We start from the raw sequence: 18,408 nt of genomic DNA, 5'->3' as shown, positions 1-18,408 counted from the left end.
TTCAATCCAAAGTCTTTTCTCCACAGTTAGTGAGGGCAACACTACAGTAATAATTGGGTCTAAATGGTTCTTTTCTGCTTTCAGGAGGGGCAGTGGGATTACACTCCTCCATGGGTTGGAAAAATGTCAAATGTTCCAGATTAGGCTGAATAGTGCACAGAAGATTTTTCTAGTTACACTGTAGCATACCACAACATGGCCTAATGGTGTGTCATTAACCACAGACAATTGTCTAATCTGCTCCTACATGGAGAAGGGACAATTGCAATTATATATTCTTCATTGTCAGTATTATTTAGTAATGAGGGGCCAAATCCTGACAGTCTGTGTCAACAGCCATTCATTCAGTCAGAGTGCAACTGTCCTTGAGTATGAGGTTATTTTTAGAGGTTTCTCTAGTCTTGGCAATCTGAGCTGTTAAGCCAAGTTCCTCATTATCAGAGATCTATAAAATTCTATCATCATACCCAAGTTACTAAACCACACATACAGGGTGAAAAGTATTTAAACCGACAAACTCTGGGAGGTTGTAGGGGACATCAAAACAAATATTTTTCTCTAATGCCATTTTTTCTTATGAGTATTTAAACCGGCAGAGGAAAATTTCTCTGGTGGCAAATTAATTAAACCAACAAACACTTTTCCATTATTTTTTCACCAAGAGACAACACATTAACACCACAACCCAATTTCAATTACAGTAGATTTTCAAAAATGCCTCCATTGACACGTAAACAAAGGTTACACCATCAGATCATGTTCTGTCTGACACAGGGAAAAACCCCAGAAGTATCCTGAATTGTTCCTGCTGCTGCTACTAGCCGGGCAACCAGATCCTCTTCTGATGCAAGAAGAGTTGCGTAAACAAGGTTGCGCATCTCTCCCCACACAAAAAGTCCAGAGGGGACATATCTGGGGATCGAGCAGGCCATGGTACAGGGCCACCTCTGCCAATCCACGTTTCTGGGAACTGTCGGTCCAGGAATCGATGCACAAGACGACTGAAATGTGCCGGTGCCCCGTTATATTGGAACCACATGCGTTGTCTTTTAGGGAGCAGGACTTCTTCCAGCAATTCTGGCAATGCTCTGCAACAGACACTACTCAAGAGATGAATGGCACAAATTTGTGTCTGGGTCAACTCCTGCATTATATACAGTAATGATCATTAATGGATGCAGCATTGACAAGATAGTGGCAAATACCAGAATTATAAGAGGGCAAACTGCAAAACCTGCTCAAGTACTGGAGGCACAGCTTACAATGATCATACACCTGTGATGTTTTCTGGGAGAATACCAAACAGTGAGAGCTACATCCAAGTCATCATCCACCCCTTTCTGTTACCATTTGTACAATGTCAGGGCAGTCCATTCATACAATGTCAGGGCAGTATGCTCTTCTAGAAGGACATTTTACATATATGTACAACTCACATTATCCAATGCATTGTCCAGTATGTTTATTGGATCTTCTGACTGCTATGACCCGAGGAAGTATGAGACATGAATGGATTCTGTCTGCTTTGATCTCCATTATAGCCAACACACTTTGATAACTTTTGAGAACAAGTGAACATTATCTTTCAAGTTGACTAACCCCATGTCTTTGAATGTTTTCGGAATTACATTTTACATACAAAACGCTATACAAAATGTTACAACTTCTGCACAAGATAATCTGTTCGTAGGTATATGATCGGAAAGTTTCATCATATGCAGTGTACAAAATTTATAATGTGTGACTAAACCATTATTAATGTGAAAAATATTGCTTCGGTGTTCCCTTTATTCATCTTATTCTAGTATACCAATATCTATTAATCAGATAATCGTTTTTCTGTGTGAAATAGAGTTATTTTTTAGTAACATCATATTTTAAAACAACACAATCAAAATACTGAAGAATAAAAGCAGTGACTGCCATAAATGTTTATGACTAACTGTAATGTGTCAAGAATAAAACTTATCAAATGTTGTAGAAAATTAATATGATGAACTGCTATTTTTACTCTGAATGTTGTAGGAAATAAAAAATGTCTCTTTGTTATAAATGAGTGTGTGTTATCTGGTATACGTACAAAGGTTTCTTGCCAGCTAGAAACACAAAAAAGTCAATGATGTAAGCTGGTATCATGTGGAAGAAGATATGGCGAAGCTTGTGCAGGAATGGTGATGATGTCATATCCCCAACTGGATACCAAATGCCTCCTTCAAGAGGAATTTCTTTTAGTATAATTGATCTCAGGATTTCCAAAACACCACCCCATGTTACAGGGTTATCTCGTCCATTTGTAATATTGCAAACATAAGGGCTTTTTGGCCTGTAACAGAAAATAATTTCAGTGCATCATTATAGCTAGATAAATGTTCATTAATCATACAGCAAGAAAGAGAAGAATTTGTGGTAGACATTTAGTAGTTTGACAATTTTTTGAAGTCATGATAATAACTGAACAGGCTTATAATAGGTGTGTAACAATCTACTAATTTCTTCAAACCTCGAATTACACATAAATAAAACTACTATTAAATAAATATTGTCTAATACCAAGAAATGATAAATTATAGGTCACTGACGTTGATAAGAGTGCTTTTATTACAACAGTGGTTATAATGAGAAATATTTATAACATGATATCACCAGTGGCATGGTAGTCCAATATACTTGCATAGAGAACAGCATTTTATGCAGCAGATGCATCCCCTGGCACCATATGGGGTCATGTGGCATGAATCAGTGATCACCAGGGCCATCTGGAAAGGGAAGCACCTCTTTACAAGTAGGGTTGCTATACTACTTGGATAGAAAACACTGGTCTTGGAGCACAGAACTGTTATGGTCCAACAGATTCCTGTTTTCAGCATCGTGTGGCATATTCTACTTATGCAAAATGTTCTGCTCAATCTGTACATAATTGAGGATTACTTACTTTGTTTATTTTTTAATCTGCCTATTGTTAATGATCATTTATGTTTTTTTATTATAACCCATTTGTATTGACAGTAATAGTGTCAAACCGAGAACTAACAGATCACAAAAAGATTGCAATATTTCATTAAAATTATGTCTACATAATCAGAAAAATACTCTTTTTCTCAGAGACTATGAATTTTAAAAATTCTATTGCAATTTTGTTCCTTCAAATAACTGCAGAAAATTTAGTGGTGTATCTAAACTGTGTACATCCTGCATGAAACTGACAAACATTTTCATCAATATTCCATAAATCCATTATCTGTAACCTTATACATGTAGCATATCTTTGTTGATGAAGTGATCACTTATCTACATCTACACAGGTACTCTGAAAACCACTGTGAATTGGGCAGTGAAAGGTACTTCCCATTGGTTCATGTTTTAATTAAAGTTTCTACCTATTATATTCATGTCTGGAGCATGGGAAGAAAGAATGCTTAAAAGCGTGTGAGAGTGGAATAATCAATCCCAGAAATGTAAATAATCTTTCTGAAAACTCTATATCTAATTTTCTATTCAAAGAAATGTACTGTCATATTTTCTGTCTGACTCTTCTAATACTGAGTGACAATGTAAAATCTGTATACAGTGCATCCCTTCAGCTACCATTTATGTAAAAATACATTTCTCTTTAGGTTTAGAAGTGGACACACTTGACACTTTAACATCTATTTTGTACTTCTTATCATCAGTACTGGCATGTCTGAGCAAGCGATCTCAACTTTGATGAATGGGCATCTGATGTTCAAGCACCTATGTATAAATTGTGCAACCCAATAAAATTGTTTTGCACTGTACCACTGTTGTTTCCCTTTTGAGCCCAAAACTATTCCTTTATTATTGCTTCAGTTAACACAGTGATAAATTGTGTTGTCATGTGTCCAAGTGAGCAGCAGTAATAAAACAAACAGTTAACTAGATGAGAAAAAATTTTATAGTATGTGCAAAATGACACATATTACAAGCTAGCAGCACAATCCTGTAATGAGGCAGCTATCTATGAAGTAATTAGTAATCAAATAAGTGGTTGGGGGGGATCTGATGCAACTGTGCTGTTTGATGTTTTAAGAGGGTCATTAGTGTGGTGTAACACCTGTCCGTGGCCACAGACTTATATAATGAAATTTATTTCAGTATTCTTTAATTAAACAGCACTTTAATTCGTATTATGTAAATTTATTTTGTCATTGTTTAATTAAACTAAGATTAAACTGTGATTTTGCTCATACCCTGGTAACATAGAGACAGCTATTCTTTATATGTGTAGAAAGTATGCTGTGTGGCCGCTGATGTTATGAAAAATGGTGTGCCTGCTCAAGGATTAAAATACTTTAACTTACAAATTACATTTAGTTAAAGGTGTAGGCAATATAGTACCAAATTTATTCATTTATACTGCTTTTAATGGCATTGTTTTACCTGATAACAGAATGTATGACTATAATATAAGTTCAATAAAGCAGAAATGATTTTCTGAACAATCTGTCACCATCCGGGTCACACTAGAATTTTGAAATAATATAATAGTACCGTCACAGTTTTTTGCATTAGTTTTGAAACTGTTAATTTTGCTGTTCTCTGTACTTGTAGAACATCCAATGAATTATGGAAATTTCTGGCAAAATGTAAATAATGTACGAGTGAAGGAGACAGCTCATCGAATAATAGAGCCATTGATTTGCCGATGAATACACACAAAAGAAGGTAAACTTTGCTAGGTTTTGTAGAAATCCTTTAACAAGCTAGAGTACACATATATATGCCCCCCCCCCCCCCCATACACACACACATGCACAGCTACATTGTGCCAGCTAAACCCACAATGCTTAGACTGCAGTTCACCAAGTAAACTGGGGCTAGGGTTAGTGTTGGGTAGAATGGGTAGAGGGGGAAAGGAGTGGGAAATGGGATGATGAGTTTGGAAAGTGTAGCTGATAGATTGAAGGGAAGCGGCAGGTGTGTGGGATAGGAACAGAGGAGAGAGATAGCAACTGCACAGGATAGGAATGCGACACGGGGGTAGCAGAATAAGTGAGCATGGGTGCAGGACGACGATGATGTGGAGGCATCAATTTGGAAGAGATTACAGAACAGCGGAAGAACACTTTTAGGTAGAGGGCATGGGTGCTATAGGTTAATGGAGACAGAGGTTAGGAGGGTTTTGGGGATGAAGGATGTGTTCCAAGCATAACTACCATCTGTGTAGTTGAGAAAAGCCGGTACTGGGAGGAAGGACCCACTGGCATGGGTTGTGAAGTAGCCACTGAACTTGAATATGCCATTTTCAATGTTCAGCAGTGTGTTTTGTCTGCTCACGGCTACTTCTGGCACTTCATTCTGATGGACAGCTGGTCAGTCGTCTTGCCCACTCACAATGCAGTGCAGAAATTGCAGCATAGCTGGTATATGACCTAGCTGCTTTCACAGGCGGCACTGCCTCTGATGCAGTAGGATAAGCCTGTTATAGAACTAGAGTAGGATGTGATGAATTGGTGAATCAGGCGGGTCTTGCATCTGAATGTCCCACAGGGAAACGACCCATGTGAGTCAGAGCAGCATATTGATGGACCAGGATATTGTGTGAGTTGAATTGGTGGTGGAATACCACTTTAGGAGGGGTGAGAATGATCATGGGTAGGATTTCCCTCATTTCTGAGCATAATGATAAATAGCCAAAGCTCTGGCAAAGGGCATGGTTCTATTTACCACTGGCAGATACTTGGTGATGGGGGGATGCTCCTTTGCAGTGAGTTCTTGGGATGGTGGGAGGAGCAGGTATTTATGAGTATATGGGATGGAAAAACTGTTTGTGAACTAGTAAGGCAATTCTTGTCACTGCAGATACACCAGCCATTCCTAAATGGGAGCAATTTTGTGGTGTGGAACGGAGGACCAGCTGTCAAAATGCCACTACTGTTGATGGTTAGTGGACTTGATAAGGACAGAAGTATTGGTGGAACCATCAAGGGGGTGGAAGTCAAAGTCGAACTCTATAAGGTGACATATCAGGCTGAGAAGTACCAAGTGAAGTGCATGTGAGAGAAGGTGTTCAGGCTGTGCAGGAATGAGGACAGGTTGTCTTGACCTTAGGTTTTGATCATGAAGATATCGTCAGTGAACATGAACCAGACAAGAGGTTTGAGGTTTTGGGAGGCTAGGAAGGTAGTCCATTCCATTCCACACTTGAATCAACAAGTCCTTGTTTATTGAACTGACAGCTTCAGCAATTCAATTTCTCAGCTTTTGAAGAGTGGTTGCCATAGGTAAGACAAAAAGTCTGTCTTTTATGTACACCCATAGAAAAAAATCACAAGGTGTGATGTCTGTTGACCTGGAAGGCCAGAAGCAGTGAACAATATTTTGTTGTTCATCTCTTCCAATCCATCATTGTGAGATGGTATTGTTAAGATAAAGCTGCAGCTCAAGGTGAATGTGAGGTGGAGTGCCATCATGTATAGAAATGAAATCAGTGGAATCTTCATGAAGTTGAGGAAACAACCGATTTTGCAGCATGTCCAGGTATAACATTCCCATCAGTTCTCTCCACAAAAAAGGTCCTTAAACCTTTGTGAATAGGAACAGTACAAACAACACTTGGTGATTACACCATGATTTTGTGACCCCCAAATTCTTGCATTATTGCAGTTTACTTTACCCAATAGATCTTTTATGTAGTTTGTCTGTAATAAACAACTGAAAACTGCTGTTTCTTTTTGAATCACCCAGTGTAATGTTAACATGATATTTTCAAATTCAAGGTCCATTCTATGTGCTTGTGATTATGCAAAGGTTAATTAATCCATTTCATTGTTTATACAACAAATATTCTTGACTGGATTCTTGATGTCTTCGAAACATCAAGTAGCTCTAGTTGTTCCACATTTTGGTACTTGATATCACCAAATTAGCTCCTATATGAGACAAAAAACAAAATTTCCAAGATGAAATGTTTGTACTCAGTAAAAGATACCACTGTCACATTACTTTCCGAGCCACATTTTTTTACGTAGAAAGCCATAAAACACCTTAGTATAAGCTATTTTACATTTCAGTAACTTTTGATCACAGATCAGTATACTGTCTGTTCTGTAGCCCAGAAATAGATTACATTGCTATTGAAATTATCTCTAACAGAACCATGAATGTTTTCCATTTTCTTGTATAGTCCATTCTGTCACAAATTTTATCTTCAGGCTTTATCCAAATTCTTGATTTATTCTGTTGCTTAACATACCATGTTCTTTCAAAATAGACAAATAGCCCATTGAGAATGTTGATAATATACAGAGTGGTTCTCTTAAACGTTTCAGCAGAAATATCTCTGGGACAACAATAGATACTGAAAAACAACTTTTGTGGGTATGAATGTACGGCAGGGGCTCTTGAAAGTAAATACTATGAAACATTCTAAAATGTAATCAAATATTACTTACAATACAAACTTATGTCTTTTTTTTCTTTTTTTAATGGACAGCCCATATTATTTCTTACTCATTTAGTAATGTGAAAAATCACAAAAATATTGGCATTGGTTGCATAGTAATATGTCAATTACATTCCGGGAAACTACAAAACACATGAAGTAAAAGAAACATACCTCTGTTCCAGATCCTGAGATGCAAGCATGAATCCCATGTTGCTCATAATTGTCATGATAGATGGATGTAATTTTTCTTTTACTATTATCATGAAGGCCAAAAGTATTAATAGGATTTCCTGCCACAAACATGGATATATGCTTAATGACTTCAGTCTTGCACATGCTGTTTACCTGTGTACACACTACAGAATGGTACTGGTCAGTCTACTAAACCAGCAATACCCAAATCAATGGGTAGGATGGGGCAGCCCTGTCCAAAGACTTCCAGTGTGGGCACCAAACCTCATCCCATGAGCCTTTTTGTCTGAGGACATGTGAAAAATGTGGTGTATCAGAAGTTTCAGCAACAACGAATAACATGAAAGCCAGTATTGGCACTGCGTATGCTGCAGTAACACCTGCAACACTGACAGCAGTGAGCCGACCAGTCTTGGTGCATGCTCACCGGAGTTGCTGAGTAAATAGTGGTCTCTTCAAACATATGTTGTAGTGTTTCTGCTGTGAGAAATACAATTGCATACCAACATACATTCTGTGTTTCACAGGTACTGTTGTACATTTATTTTATCAGTTCACCATGTGCAAAGGTTTAATTGTAGTGTAATCATTAAAAATGTTCTGTGGCATATTCTGTATGTGTCATGTTCCATTATGTAATTGCTGTAGAACTATGTACAACTAGCATTTATCCTTCTCTTAGATCTTTGGCTATCCATTACTTATGTTTGCTCTGGTCACTGATATTTGGAATTGTGTTACTGTTATATCCATTCTAATACTGTGGTCAAGATGAATAAAGCACAATAGAGTAAACCCTTTCCTTATTTTTCATTGTGTGTAAATGGACATTTGTATTGTTTCCAGTAAATAGCAATAAGTACAGCATTTGTCGCAGGAATGTGCAGCAGCAGCACATTTCTTTTATTTCAAGTGTCAACTTCACTTTGAATTTTCTCAGGATGTAACTGAAGTATTGCAATGCAACTAACATCATTCTTTTTGTGATTTTTCATATAGTTCATAGCATAACAAATTTATCCATTGAAAAAAACATAAGTTTAGGCGGAAAATAATATTTGCTTACATTTTAGGATGTCTCATAATATTTAATTTCATGACCCTCTGCCTTCATTGATACTAACGAAATTAACTTTTCAATATCTGTTGTTGTTCCAGAGATACCTGCACTCAAACATTTAAGTGGGCGATCCTGTATATAAACTATGTATGGATCACCTAACTGATTTGTTCAATTGCTTGTTTTGGGTTGAAGATGCCTGCCAGATTGAAATTGATAATCATATCAACAATAATTGTTATCCTAATAGAATTGGTTTCAGTACCTGTGACCACAGTTCTCCAGGCAGTATGTCTGTATTTGTAGAATACATTTCTGTTACTACTAAATGTGGCAATATTCCTGTAACACTGCCACTCATACTTAAGAGTAGAACTTGCAACCTGAGGTCTTATTGATGTCAACTTAAATTGATGTGATTATCCTGTTCACTGGCATAAATAGTCACGCATTTCTGATTCAGATTCTTTATTCATCATTCAGCATTATTACATGCAACAGACCTCATCAGTTCACTTAACCTATTAATTTTATAAAATACATTTTTACGTATTTAAGTTCATATTAGACATTTCTAAAAATTCTACTAATGAATAGAATGGGCTAGTTCACAAGAAGTAGCTTAACTTTTCCTTATGTACTTTGATTGGCATGCTTGAGGCATGCTTAGATAATTTGTTATATATTTTAATTGTCATATACTTATGCTTTGTTAGTTTCTGCTCATCTATTTTGTGGCAAGAGCACAGAAGTACAGGGTTATTACAAATGATTGAAGCGATTTCACAGCTCTACAATAACTTTATTATTTGAGATATTTTCACAATGCTTTGCACACACATACAAAAACTCAAAAAGTTTTTTTAGCCATTCACAAATGTTCGATATGTGCCCCTTTAGTGATTCAGCAGACATCAACCCAATAATCAAGTACCTCCCACACTCGGCACAGCATGTCCACATCAATGAGTTCGAAAGCATCGTTGATGCGAGCTCGTAGTTCTGGCACATTTCTTGGTAGAGGAGGTTTAAACACTGAATCTTTCACATTACCACACAGAAAGAAATTGCATGGGGTCAAGTCGGGAGAGCATGGAGGCCATGACATGAATTGCTGATCATGATCTCCACCACGACCGATCCATCGGTTTTCCAATCACCTGTTTAAGAAATGCCGAACATCATGATGGAAGTGCGGTGGAGCACCATCCTGTGGTACGTTTATCTCCCTGCTTGCTTTATTCGTCGACTTTCGCGGGCTACGTGTGAAACTTGCCGGCACGTGTTCAACCGTTTTTTCGCTCACTGAAGGCCGACCCATTGATTTCCCCTTACAGAGGCATTGCACTGTTATGACTGACTGATGTGAGTGCATTTCAAGCACGACATACGCTTTCTCGGCTCCTGTCGCCGTTTTGTCTCACTGCGCTCTCGAGCGCTCTGGCGGCAGAAACCTGAAGTGCAGCTTCAGCCGAACAAAACTTTATGAGTTTTTCTATGTATCTATAGTGTGTCGTGACCATATGTCAATGAATGGAGCTACAGTGAATTTATGAAATCGCTTCAATCATTTGTAATAGCCCTGTACAGATTCTTGTATTGTTGTCATGCCTTTGATTTGCTAGACCTAAATTTGGTAGTTCAGTAAGTGTGTAGTTAACACTATCAAGAATATATCGATTAATAATTGTTAATATTCTATATTTAATCAACAATAATAAGTCGTGTTATCTAACTTTGCATTACCATAATTATTACAACAAGATATTTAAGAAAATATACATCCTTTTGCTATATGTATGCACTAGACAGGATTGTCTCAAATGTTACATTGTATGCCTATGGATAGGCTGTTGCCAATACTTTTTATATTCCTTGTCCTTATACCTTTGTAATATGAAGTAAATGTGTTATGTTGTAAGTTTCATTCTTTGTAGCACCAGTGATATTAGTGCCTTCACAGTATTTTTAGACCATGTGTGCAGTTCTAAAGAATAGCATGCCATATTTTTTTTATTTTTACTCCATCTCTAAGATTCAATTCTATGGTCTTTTTGAGCTAAGGACATGTATTACAAAAAAGATAACTTCAGTTTTCACCCACCACATCACTGGTCTCAAATTGCAAATCTGTTTACCACAGTGCATTTGTTACTTTATCACTCTTATCACATTTGTTAAGAGTCACACTTTTCTTCTATCTGTTTTATAGCAATACTATACTTTTTATCTGCTGCAGCTTGCTCGTAATAGGCCTTAAAGGGTAGTTTTATGAACAACTGTCTTTACTGCTGTAGGTATGTTATCATACGATTTAGAAACATTTCATATTCATAGGCTCTGAATATGTTATCAATTTTTTGAAATATATGCTACTACTAGTACTACTACTGTTATCATCATTTTAATTTTAGAATGTCTGGATATATAGTGGCCTAGTCTATAACCATGTGTAATTGGCACAGAGGTCAAGTTTAAATAAAAGTAAAGAAACAGAAACAACAAAACTCACTTTATTTCAACAGAATTCATCACTGAAAGTGAAATGATGATTCTTGATTTTATGCAATATAAAATGAAAATGAAAAAAGTAAAACTAATGAAATAAATAACTGAATTTAATAGTTATTATTGGACCAACCTGTTTTCTCCAAGATGCCAAGCCAGGGCAATTATGGCATTTGCTGTGCAGTCTACAGGTACTACATCTGCATAAATTCCAGGATGTCCAAGCACTGTCCTCAGAACACCTTTACCTGCTGCTATTAACAGACCAACTGGTCCATTTGTATTATCTGCCCATCCTGGCATAGGTTCCTTCCAGGATGATATTACTGTTGAAAAGAAAACCATTGTCTACATACTTGATTCTAAAAAAATTCAGTACTGAACCCAAGTAATACAGCATTTAAATATTTTTATGACTAAATGCATTGGTAACTGAAAATTTCAGAAGTTAACATGGTCAAAATATTGTGGATTTGCTTAATGCCAATTTCAAGGATGTAGTATTCAGTAGTATAATCATCAGCACAACTTTTGCTATAACTTCTTCTCCTCCTCCTCCTCCTCCTCCTCCTTCTTCTACTACTACTACTACTACTACTAATATTAATAATAGTAATAATAATAACAATAATAATAAATCAGTTACACTAATGGTGCTAGAATAAGGTACACAGAAGAGACCTGCTCTGAACAAGTGTCAGTATTACATTCAGACAATGTAAGCATTGTCAAATGTGCAGTGCAGATGATGTAGTGACTTCTGTAAAAACAAGAATCAATTCGGTCTCAATTTGCCAATAACTGGTAAACAAGAAATTACTAATATTCCTCTCCATTTGAACAGAAAAGTGATACTGAAGATAAAAAAATAACTGTTCAAAGCTATGGAAATGGTTAATGGTGCAAAAAGTATGTTTATGAGAAAATTCTCAAAGCAAAAGAGCCAACTACACCATGCTCCAAGTACACACTGCTCAGGAGGAAACTGTCAGAAAAAAAACAGAGTTGCTGAATGATAGGCATTTCAGTCTTGAGGGGGAAAAAAAGTAGACAGTACTGATAGTAGTTTTGCATGAGCTGCTCATTATCTTTCTTTTATCAAAAAATTATTAACCTTAACTCTTTGGACCTATCACACGCTTAGATGTGAACTACATAAATTAGCCAGAAAGCTAAATTGTATTCTTCTTAAACTATAACAAGATGTGACAAAGAGTTTCAGATAAAGTTTCAGCTAAAGGGTATTTACTGCTCTTGGAAGATAATACACTACTGGCCATTAAAATTGCTGCACCGAGAAGAAATGCAGATGATAAACGGGTATTCATTGGAGAAATATATTATACTAGAACTGACATGTGATTACATTTTCACGCAATTTGGGTGCATAGATCCTGAGAAATCAGTACCCAGAACAACCACCTTTTGTCATAATTGCCGTAATAACGGCCTTGGTACGCCTGGGCTTTGAGACAAACAGAGCTTGGATGGCATGTACAGGTACAGCTGCCCATGAATCTTCAACATGATACCACAGTTCATAAAGAATTAGGACTGGCGTAATGTGACGAGCCAGTTGCTCGGCCCTAATTGACCAGACGTTTTCAATTGGTGAGAGATCTGGAGAATGTGCTGGCCAGGTCTGCAGTTGAACATCTGTATCCAGAAAGGCCCGTACCGGACCTGCAACATGCGGTCGTGCATTATCCTGTTGAAATGTAGGGTTTCACAGGGATCGAATGAAGGGTAGTGCCACGGGTCGTAACACATCTGAAATATAACGTCCACTGTTCAAAGTGCTGTCAATGCGAACAAGAGGTGACCGAGACGTGTCGGTTAAAGGCGATACAGTCTGGAACCGCACGACCGCTATGGTCGCAGGTTCGAATCCTGCATCGGGCATGGATGTGTGTGATGTCCTTAGGTTAGTTAGGTTTAAGTAGTTCTAAGTTATAGGGGACTTGTGACCACAGCAGTTGAGTCCCTTAGTGCTCAGAGCCATTCGAACCATTTGACCGAGACGTGTAACCAATGGCACCCCATACCATCACACCGGGTGATACACCAGTATGGTGATGACGAATACACGCTTCCAATGTGCGTTCACCGCGATGTCGCCAAACATGGATGCGACCATCGTGATGCTGCAAACAGAACCTGGATTCATCCGAAAAAAGGACTTTTTGTCATTAGTGCACCCAGGTTCGTCATTGCGTACACCATTGCAGGTGCTCCTGTCTGTGATGCAGCATCAAGGGTAAGCGCAGCCATGGTATCCGAGTCTCCAGTCATTGAATCTCGACCAACGCAAACAGCAATGTCGCGATACGATAAACCGCAATCCGACCTTTATCAAAGTCGGAAACATGATGGTAGGCATTTCTCCTCCTTACATGAGGTATCACAACAACTTTTCGCCAGGCAACGCTTGTCAGCTGCTGTTTGTGTATGAGAAATCGGTTGGAAATGTTCCTCATGTCAGCACATTGTAGGTGTCGCCACCGGCGCCAACCTTGTGTGAATGCTGTAAAAATCTGATCATTTGCACATCACAGCATCTTCTTCCTGTCAGTTAAATTTTATGTCTGTAGCATGTCATCTTCATGGTGTAGCAATTTTAATGGCCAGTAGTGTAGTTGATGACATATTGGTAAAATTACTAACTACAATACCTCATTACCTCTGTCACTAAATACATAATTAAGAAAATAGATACAGCTATCTGAAATAGTTTAATGTATGGTACTGTATTGAACAACAGCATACCAATGGTATCAACTCTTATCTCACCCCCTTCTCAACCAATGCTTGACTTTCATACCCTTTTGCTTTTATAACTGTAGTCTGATTTCAATACAACTTACAGTTGACCTGTATTTTATAACTGTTGCCTTCAGAACTTCAAAGAGTATATTCCAGTCAACATTGTTAAACATTTTCTCTGAATTTACAAATTCTATAAATGCGGGTTTGCCTTTGCTCAATCTATCTTTTAAGATAAATCTTAGGATGAATATTGAGTCACAAGTTCACATATTTCTCTGAAGTGCAAACTGACCTTACTGGTGGCCAACTTTACCTGTTTTGGATTACTGATTTGATATTTCATATTAATATTTTGCAACATGACCTTACCAAACTGCACTAAATGGTGCCAGCCTTGTTTGGAAATGGTATTACTTCATTTTTCTTTAAGTTTGAGGGGCTTTGCCTGCCTCATATACTAGGTGGTTACAATTAGAGTGCAGCTACTCATGGCAGTCCAATGTGGGCTGTAATTAATATATAGCAGTAAAACTTTGTAGATATGATAATGTGTTAATGTGGAACTAATTTATGCTGGAAAAAAATTGTTCCAATGATGGCCATCAGGTGCAAATCTGGTGCTATGAATGCAGGAAACACACATAGAAATGCTTCCATTATGTAATGGATTAGGAATGGAATATGGGCAGAAAAGATCAAGCAAGTGAGAAAGGCATAATATTGATTTTATTATTAACTACCACTTACACATTTTGTTCAATATAAGCACTGGAGGCATTGTTGAGATTTTGTTCAGGCCAGATTTGCACTCAGGGCCAATATTGGACAAACTTTTTCCAGTGTAAATCAATTTTTGCATTAACGTTCTAGCAAATCTATCAAGTTTTGCTGCCATACATTAATTACAGCCCACACTGAACCTCTGTGAGTTATAACCACCCAGTATGTTGCATATATGTACATCTACATTTATACTCTGTAAACTACCATGAGGTGCATGTCAAAGGGCACATCCCACTGTACCAGTTATTAGGGTTTATTCATATTCTATTCACATATGGAGCATGAGAAGAATGATTATTAGAGTTTATTCCTGTTCTAGTCACAAATGGAGCATGAAAAGAATGATTTAATGCCACTGTGAATGCATAATTATCCTAATCTTATCCTCATGATCCATGTGCGAGTGATACATAGGAGACTGTAGTATGTCCTTAGAGTAATCATTTAAAGCTGCTTCTTGAAACTTTGTTAATAGACTTCCTCGAGATAGTTTACGTCTGTCTTCAAGAGTCTACCACATCAGTTCCTTCAGTATATCTGTGGCACTCTCCCATGGATTAAACAAACCTGTGATCACTCATTCTGCCCTTCCCTGTACACGTTCAGTACCCCCTGTTAGTTCTATGTGGTACGGGTTGCGGACACTTGACCAATATTCTAGAACACGTCGCATGAGTGATCTGTAAGCCATCTCCTTTTTATACTGATTGCACTTCCCCAGTAATCTACCAATAAACCAAAGACTACCACCTGCTTTTCCCATGACTGAACCAATGTGACCATTCCATTTCATATCCATAAAAAGTGTTACACACATGTATTTGTATGAGTTGGCAGATTCCAACAGTGACTCATTGATATTATAATCACAGAATACTACATTTTTTTCATTTTGTGAAATGCAAAATTCTACATTTCTCAACATTTAGAGCAAGTTGCCAATCTCTGCATCGTGTTGATATCTTATCAAGATCTGATTGAATACTTATACAGTTTCTATTAGATAGTACTTCATTATAGATAACTGAATCATCTGAAAAGGCCTGATTTTACTCATAATATTGTCTGCAAGGTCATTAACATACAACATGAACAACAAGGGTTCCAAAACACTTCTTTGGGGCACACCCAAAGTTATTTCTATATCTGATAATGACTCTGTGTCCAACATAACATGTAGTTTCCTCCCTGCCAAAAGTCCTCAGTCCAGTAACAAATTTCACTTGACACCCCCTATGACCATATTTTTGACAGTAAGAAAAGTTGTGGTACTGAGTCAAATGCTTTTCAGAAATCAAGAAACATTGCACCTACCTGGTTGCCTAGATGCAGAGCTTTCAGTATGTCATGTTAAAAGTGCAAGTTTTGTTTCACATGACTGATGTTTTCAAAAATCATGCTGGTTGGTATTGAGGAGGTCATTCCGTTCAAGATATTTCATTATGTTTGAGCTAGGAATATGTTCTAAGAGTCTACAACAAATCAATGTCAAGGATCTTGGATGGTAATTTTCTGGATCATTTCTTCTATCCTTTTTGTAGACGGGTGTGACCTGTGCTTTTTTCCAAGAATTGGGCACAGCCTTTTCTTCAAGGGGACTAGGATAGATTGCAGTGAGAAGATGGGCTAACTCAGCCACAAATTCAGTACATGATCTGACAGAGATTCCATCAGGGCCTGGAGCTTTGTTCAGTTTTAACGATTTCAGCTGTTGCTGAACACCACTGATGCTAACATTTATTTCATGCATCTTTTCAGTGGTAATTCTCCTAAGTTTTCCTTTTTCAAGGAACATTTTAAAAAGATGTTAAGCATTTCATATTTTGCATTGCTACCCTCAGTTTCAGTTCTTGTCTTATTTGCTAGGGATGAACACTACCTTTGGTACTACTAACAGCCTTTACATATGACAAGAATTTCCTTTGACTTTGTGAAATGTCATTTGACAATATTCTGCTATCGTAGTTATTGAAGGCACCACACATGGCTTTCTTGACAGACAAGTGTGTTTCATTCAGCGTGCCTTATCTTTAGCCCTATGCTTTGTTTTACACCTATTATGCAGTAGTCTCTGTTTCTTTAGAAGTTTCTTTACAGTGACTGTATATCATAGAGGTTCCCTCCCATTATTAACTATTCTATTGGGTACATATCTATCCAGTGCATGGTCAACTATTCTTTTAAACTTGAGCCAAAGTTCCTCTACATGCTCCTGCACTGTGCTGAAAGTTTCAAGTTCCTCATTGAGATATGACGCTACTGATTTTTCATCTAGTTTACTGGATATATAAAAATCTTTCTGATTGTTTCAGTAGTCCTTTGTATTTTGGTACTCATTGTCGCCACAACCATATCATGGTCATTGATACCAGTTTCAATGTAGACATCCCCAAGGACCTCAAAGAAGTCAGCTCTATTTGTTGCCATTAGATCCAATATATTTCCCTCACAAGTAGGGCTCCTAACTATCTGTTCTAGGTAATTTTCAGAGAAGGCATTTAGTAAATTTTCACAGGATGTCTTATAATACCCATCACAAACAAAACTTAATTTTCCCAATTAATTGTTGGTTGATTAAAGTCTCCACTGATGATTACAGTGTGATTGGGGAACTTACATACAAGTGAACTGAAGATTTCTCTGAAGTTTTTGGTTACATCAGAAGATGAGTCTGATGGGTGACAGATGGATCCAATTATCATTTTATGCTCACCCCCGATACTGAGTATTGCCCAAACAATCTCAAATGCAGCTTTGATTTCTATTTCAGTGGATTTGAGTTTTTTGTCTACTGGATCAAATATGTCACCTCCATTTCCCATTTACCAGGTGGAATATTTTTGTCATGGTATGTTCTCCCAATAGTCTCAATAAATCTGAGGGAGTGTCGCCTACTCCAGGTGACTTGCTTTGATTAATGTCTTTTACTGTTCTGTCAAATATACCTGAGTATGTCTGCGCCTAGTTTTCCCTCTCTTTCCAAAATACTATTTTCAGTTTCAAAAAACTAGCTGTTTCCAAACATACATGGCAACCCAGAACTCAGATATACTACGCCATACTATAAAGCAATGCATCAAATTTTTCATGTGAAACCTCTTGAAGTTTTTAAATAAAACAAAGGTTATTAACATTTATATTTTTATTCTTAATGTATATAGATATATTTTTCTCAACAGTCACTCTGGCAATGAACACATTTCTCCCAACGAAAGACCAGTTTCTTGAGACCATCACTGCAGAACGTTTGACTTTGTTGACAAGCCACACAACCTCACCTCTGCTTGCATCACTTCATCACAATCAAAGTGTAGCCCTAAAAGGTTTTCTTCAAGTTTTGGAAACAGATGAAAATTAGAGGGAGCAAATCAGGACTGTATGGGGGACAACTGATGACAATGAACAAGGCATAGCGGTCTTATGCGGTCTGGAACTGCCATGCTGGAAGAGTGAGTGTTCCATGTGTGGATGAACTCTTTGAATTTGTCATTTGATTACAGCATGCTGTTTTTCATGCTCCAATGTAGTTACGTTACACACCACCATCTTACATGTTACAGTGCAGTGCCCTTTCGGCAGAAGGCTAATTACACACTAAACTTGCATATAATTTATACTGAATTCTCACAGTTCTCTTTTATATTGTATTTTTCCTTACAGACAGTTCTGTTAAAGGAAGTGATTTTAGAACTAG

General features: G+C 37.4%; 1 protein-coding gene across 2 annotated transcripts in view; it reads right to left on the bottom strand.

Annotated features, from left to right (window-relative positions):
* Positions 1 to 18,408, bottom strand: part of LOC126418840 (fatty acyl-CoA reductase 1-like) — a 266,538-nt gene that overhangs the window by 13,969 nt on the left and 234,161 nt on the right. For both annotated transcript variants that reach the window (XM_050085819.1, XM_050085818.1), the window contains 2 exons: positions 11,299 to 11,491; positions 2,081 to 2,323 (listed from right to left, as the gene is read on the bottom strand). In XM_050085819.1, the coding sequence (XP_049941776.1) occupies positions 2,081 to 2,323; positions 11,299 to 11,491 (436 nt within the window). The remainder of the gene's footprint in view (positions 1 to 2,080; positions 2,324 to 11,298; positions 11,492 to 18,408) is intronic.

The sequence above is a fragment of the Schistocerca serialis genome, chromosome 9, assembly GCF_023864345.2.
Source record: "Schistocerca serialis cubense isolate TAMUIC-IGC-003099 chromosome 9, iqSchSeri2.2, whole genome shotgun sequence".
Taxonomy (NCBI): domain Eukaryota; kingdom Metazoa; phylum Arthropoda; class Insecta; order Orthoptera; family Acrididae; genus Schistocerca; species Schistocerca serialis.
Note: the sequence above shows the minus strand (reverse complement) of the source record. Positions and strands in the feature narration are given on the sequence as shown.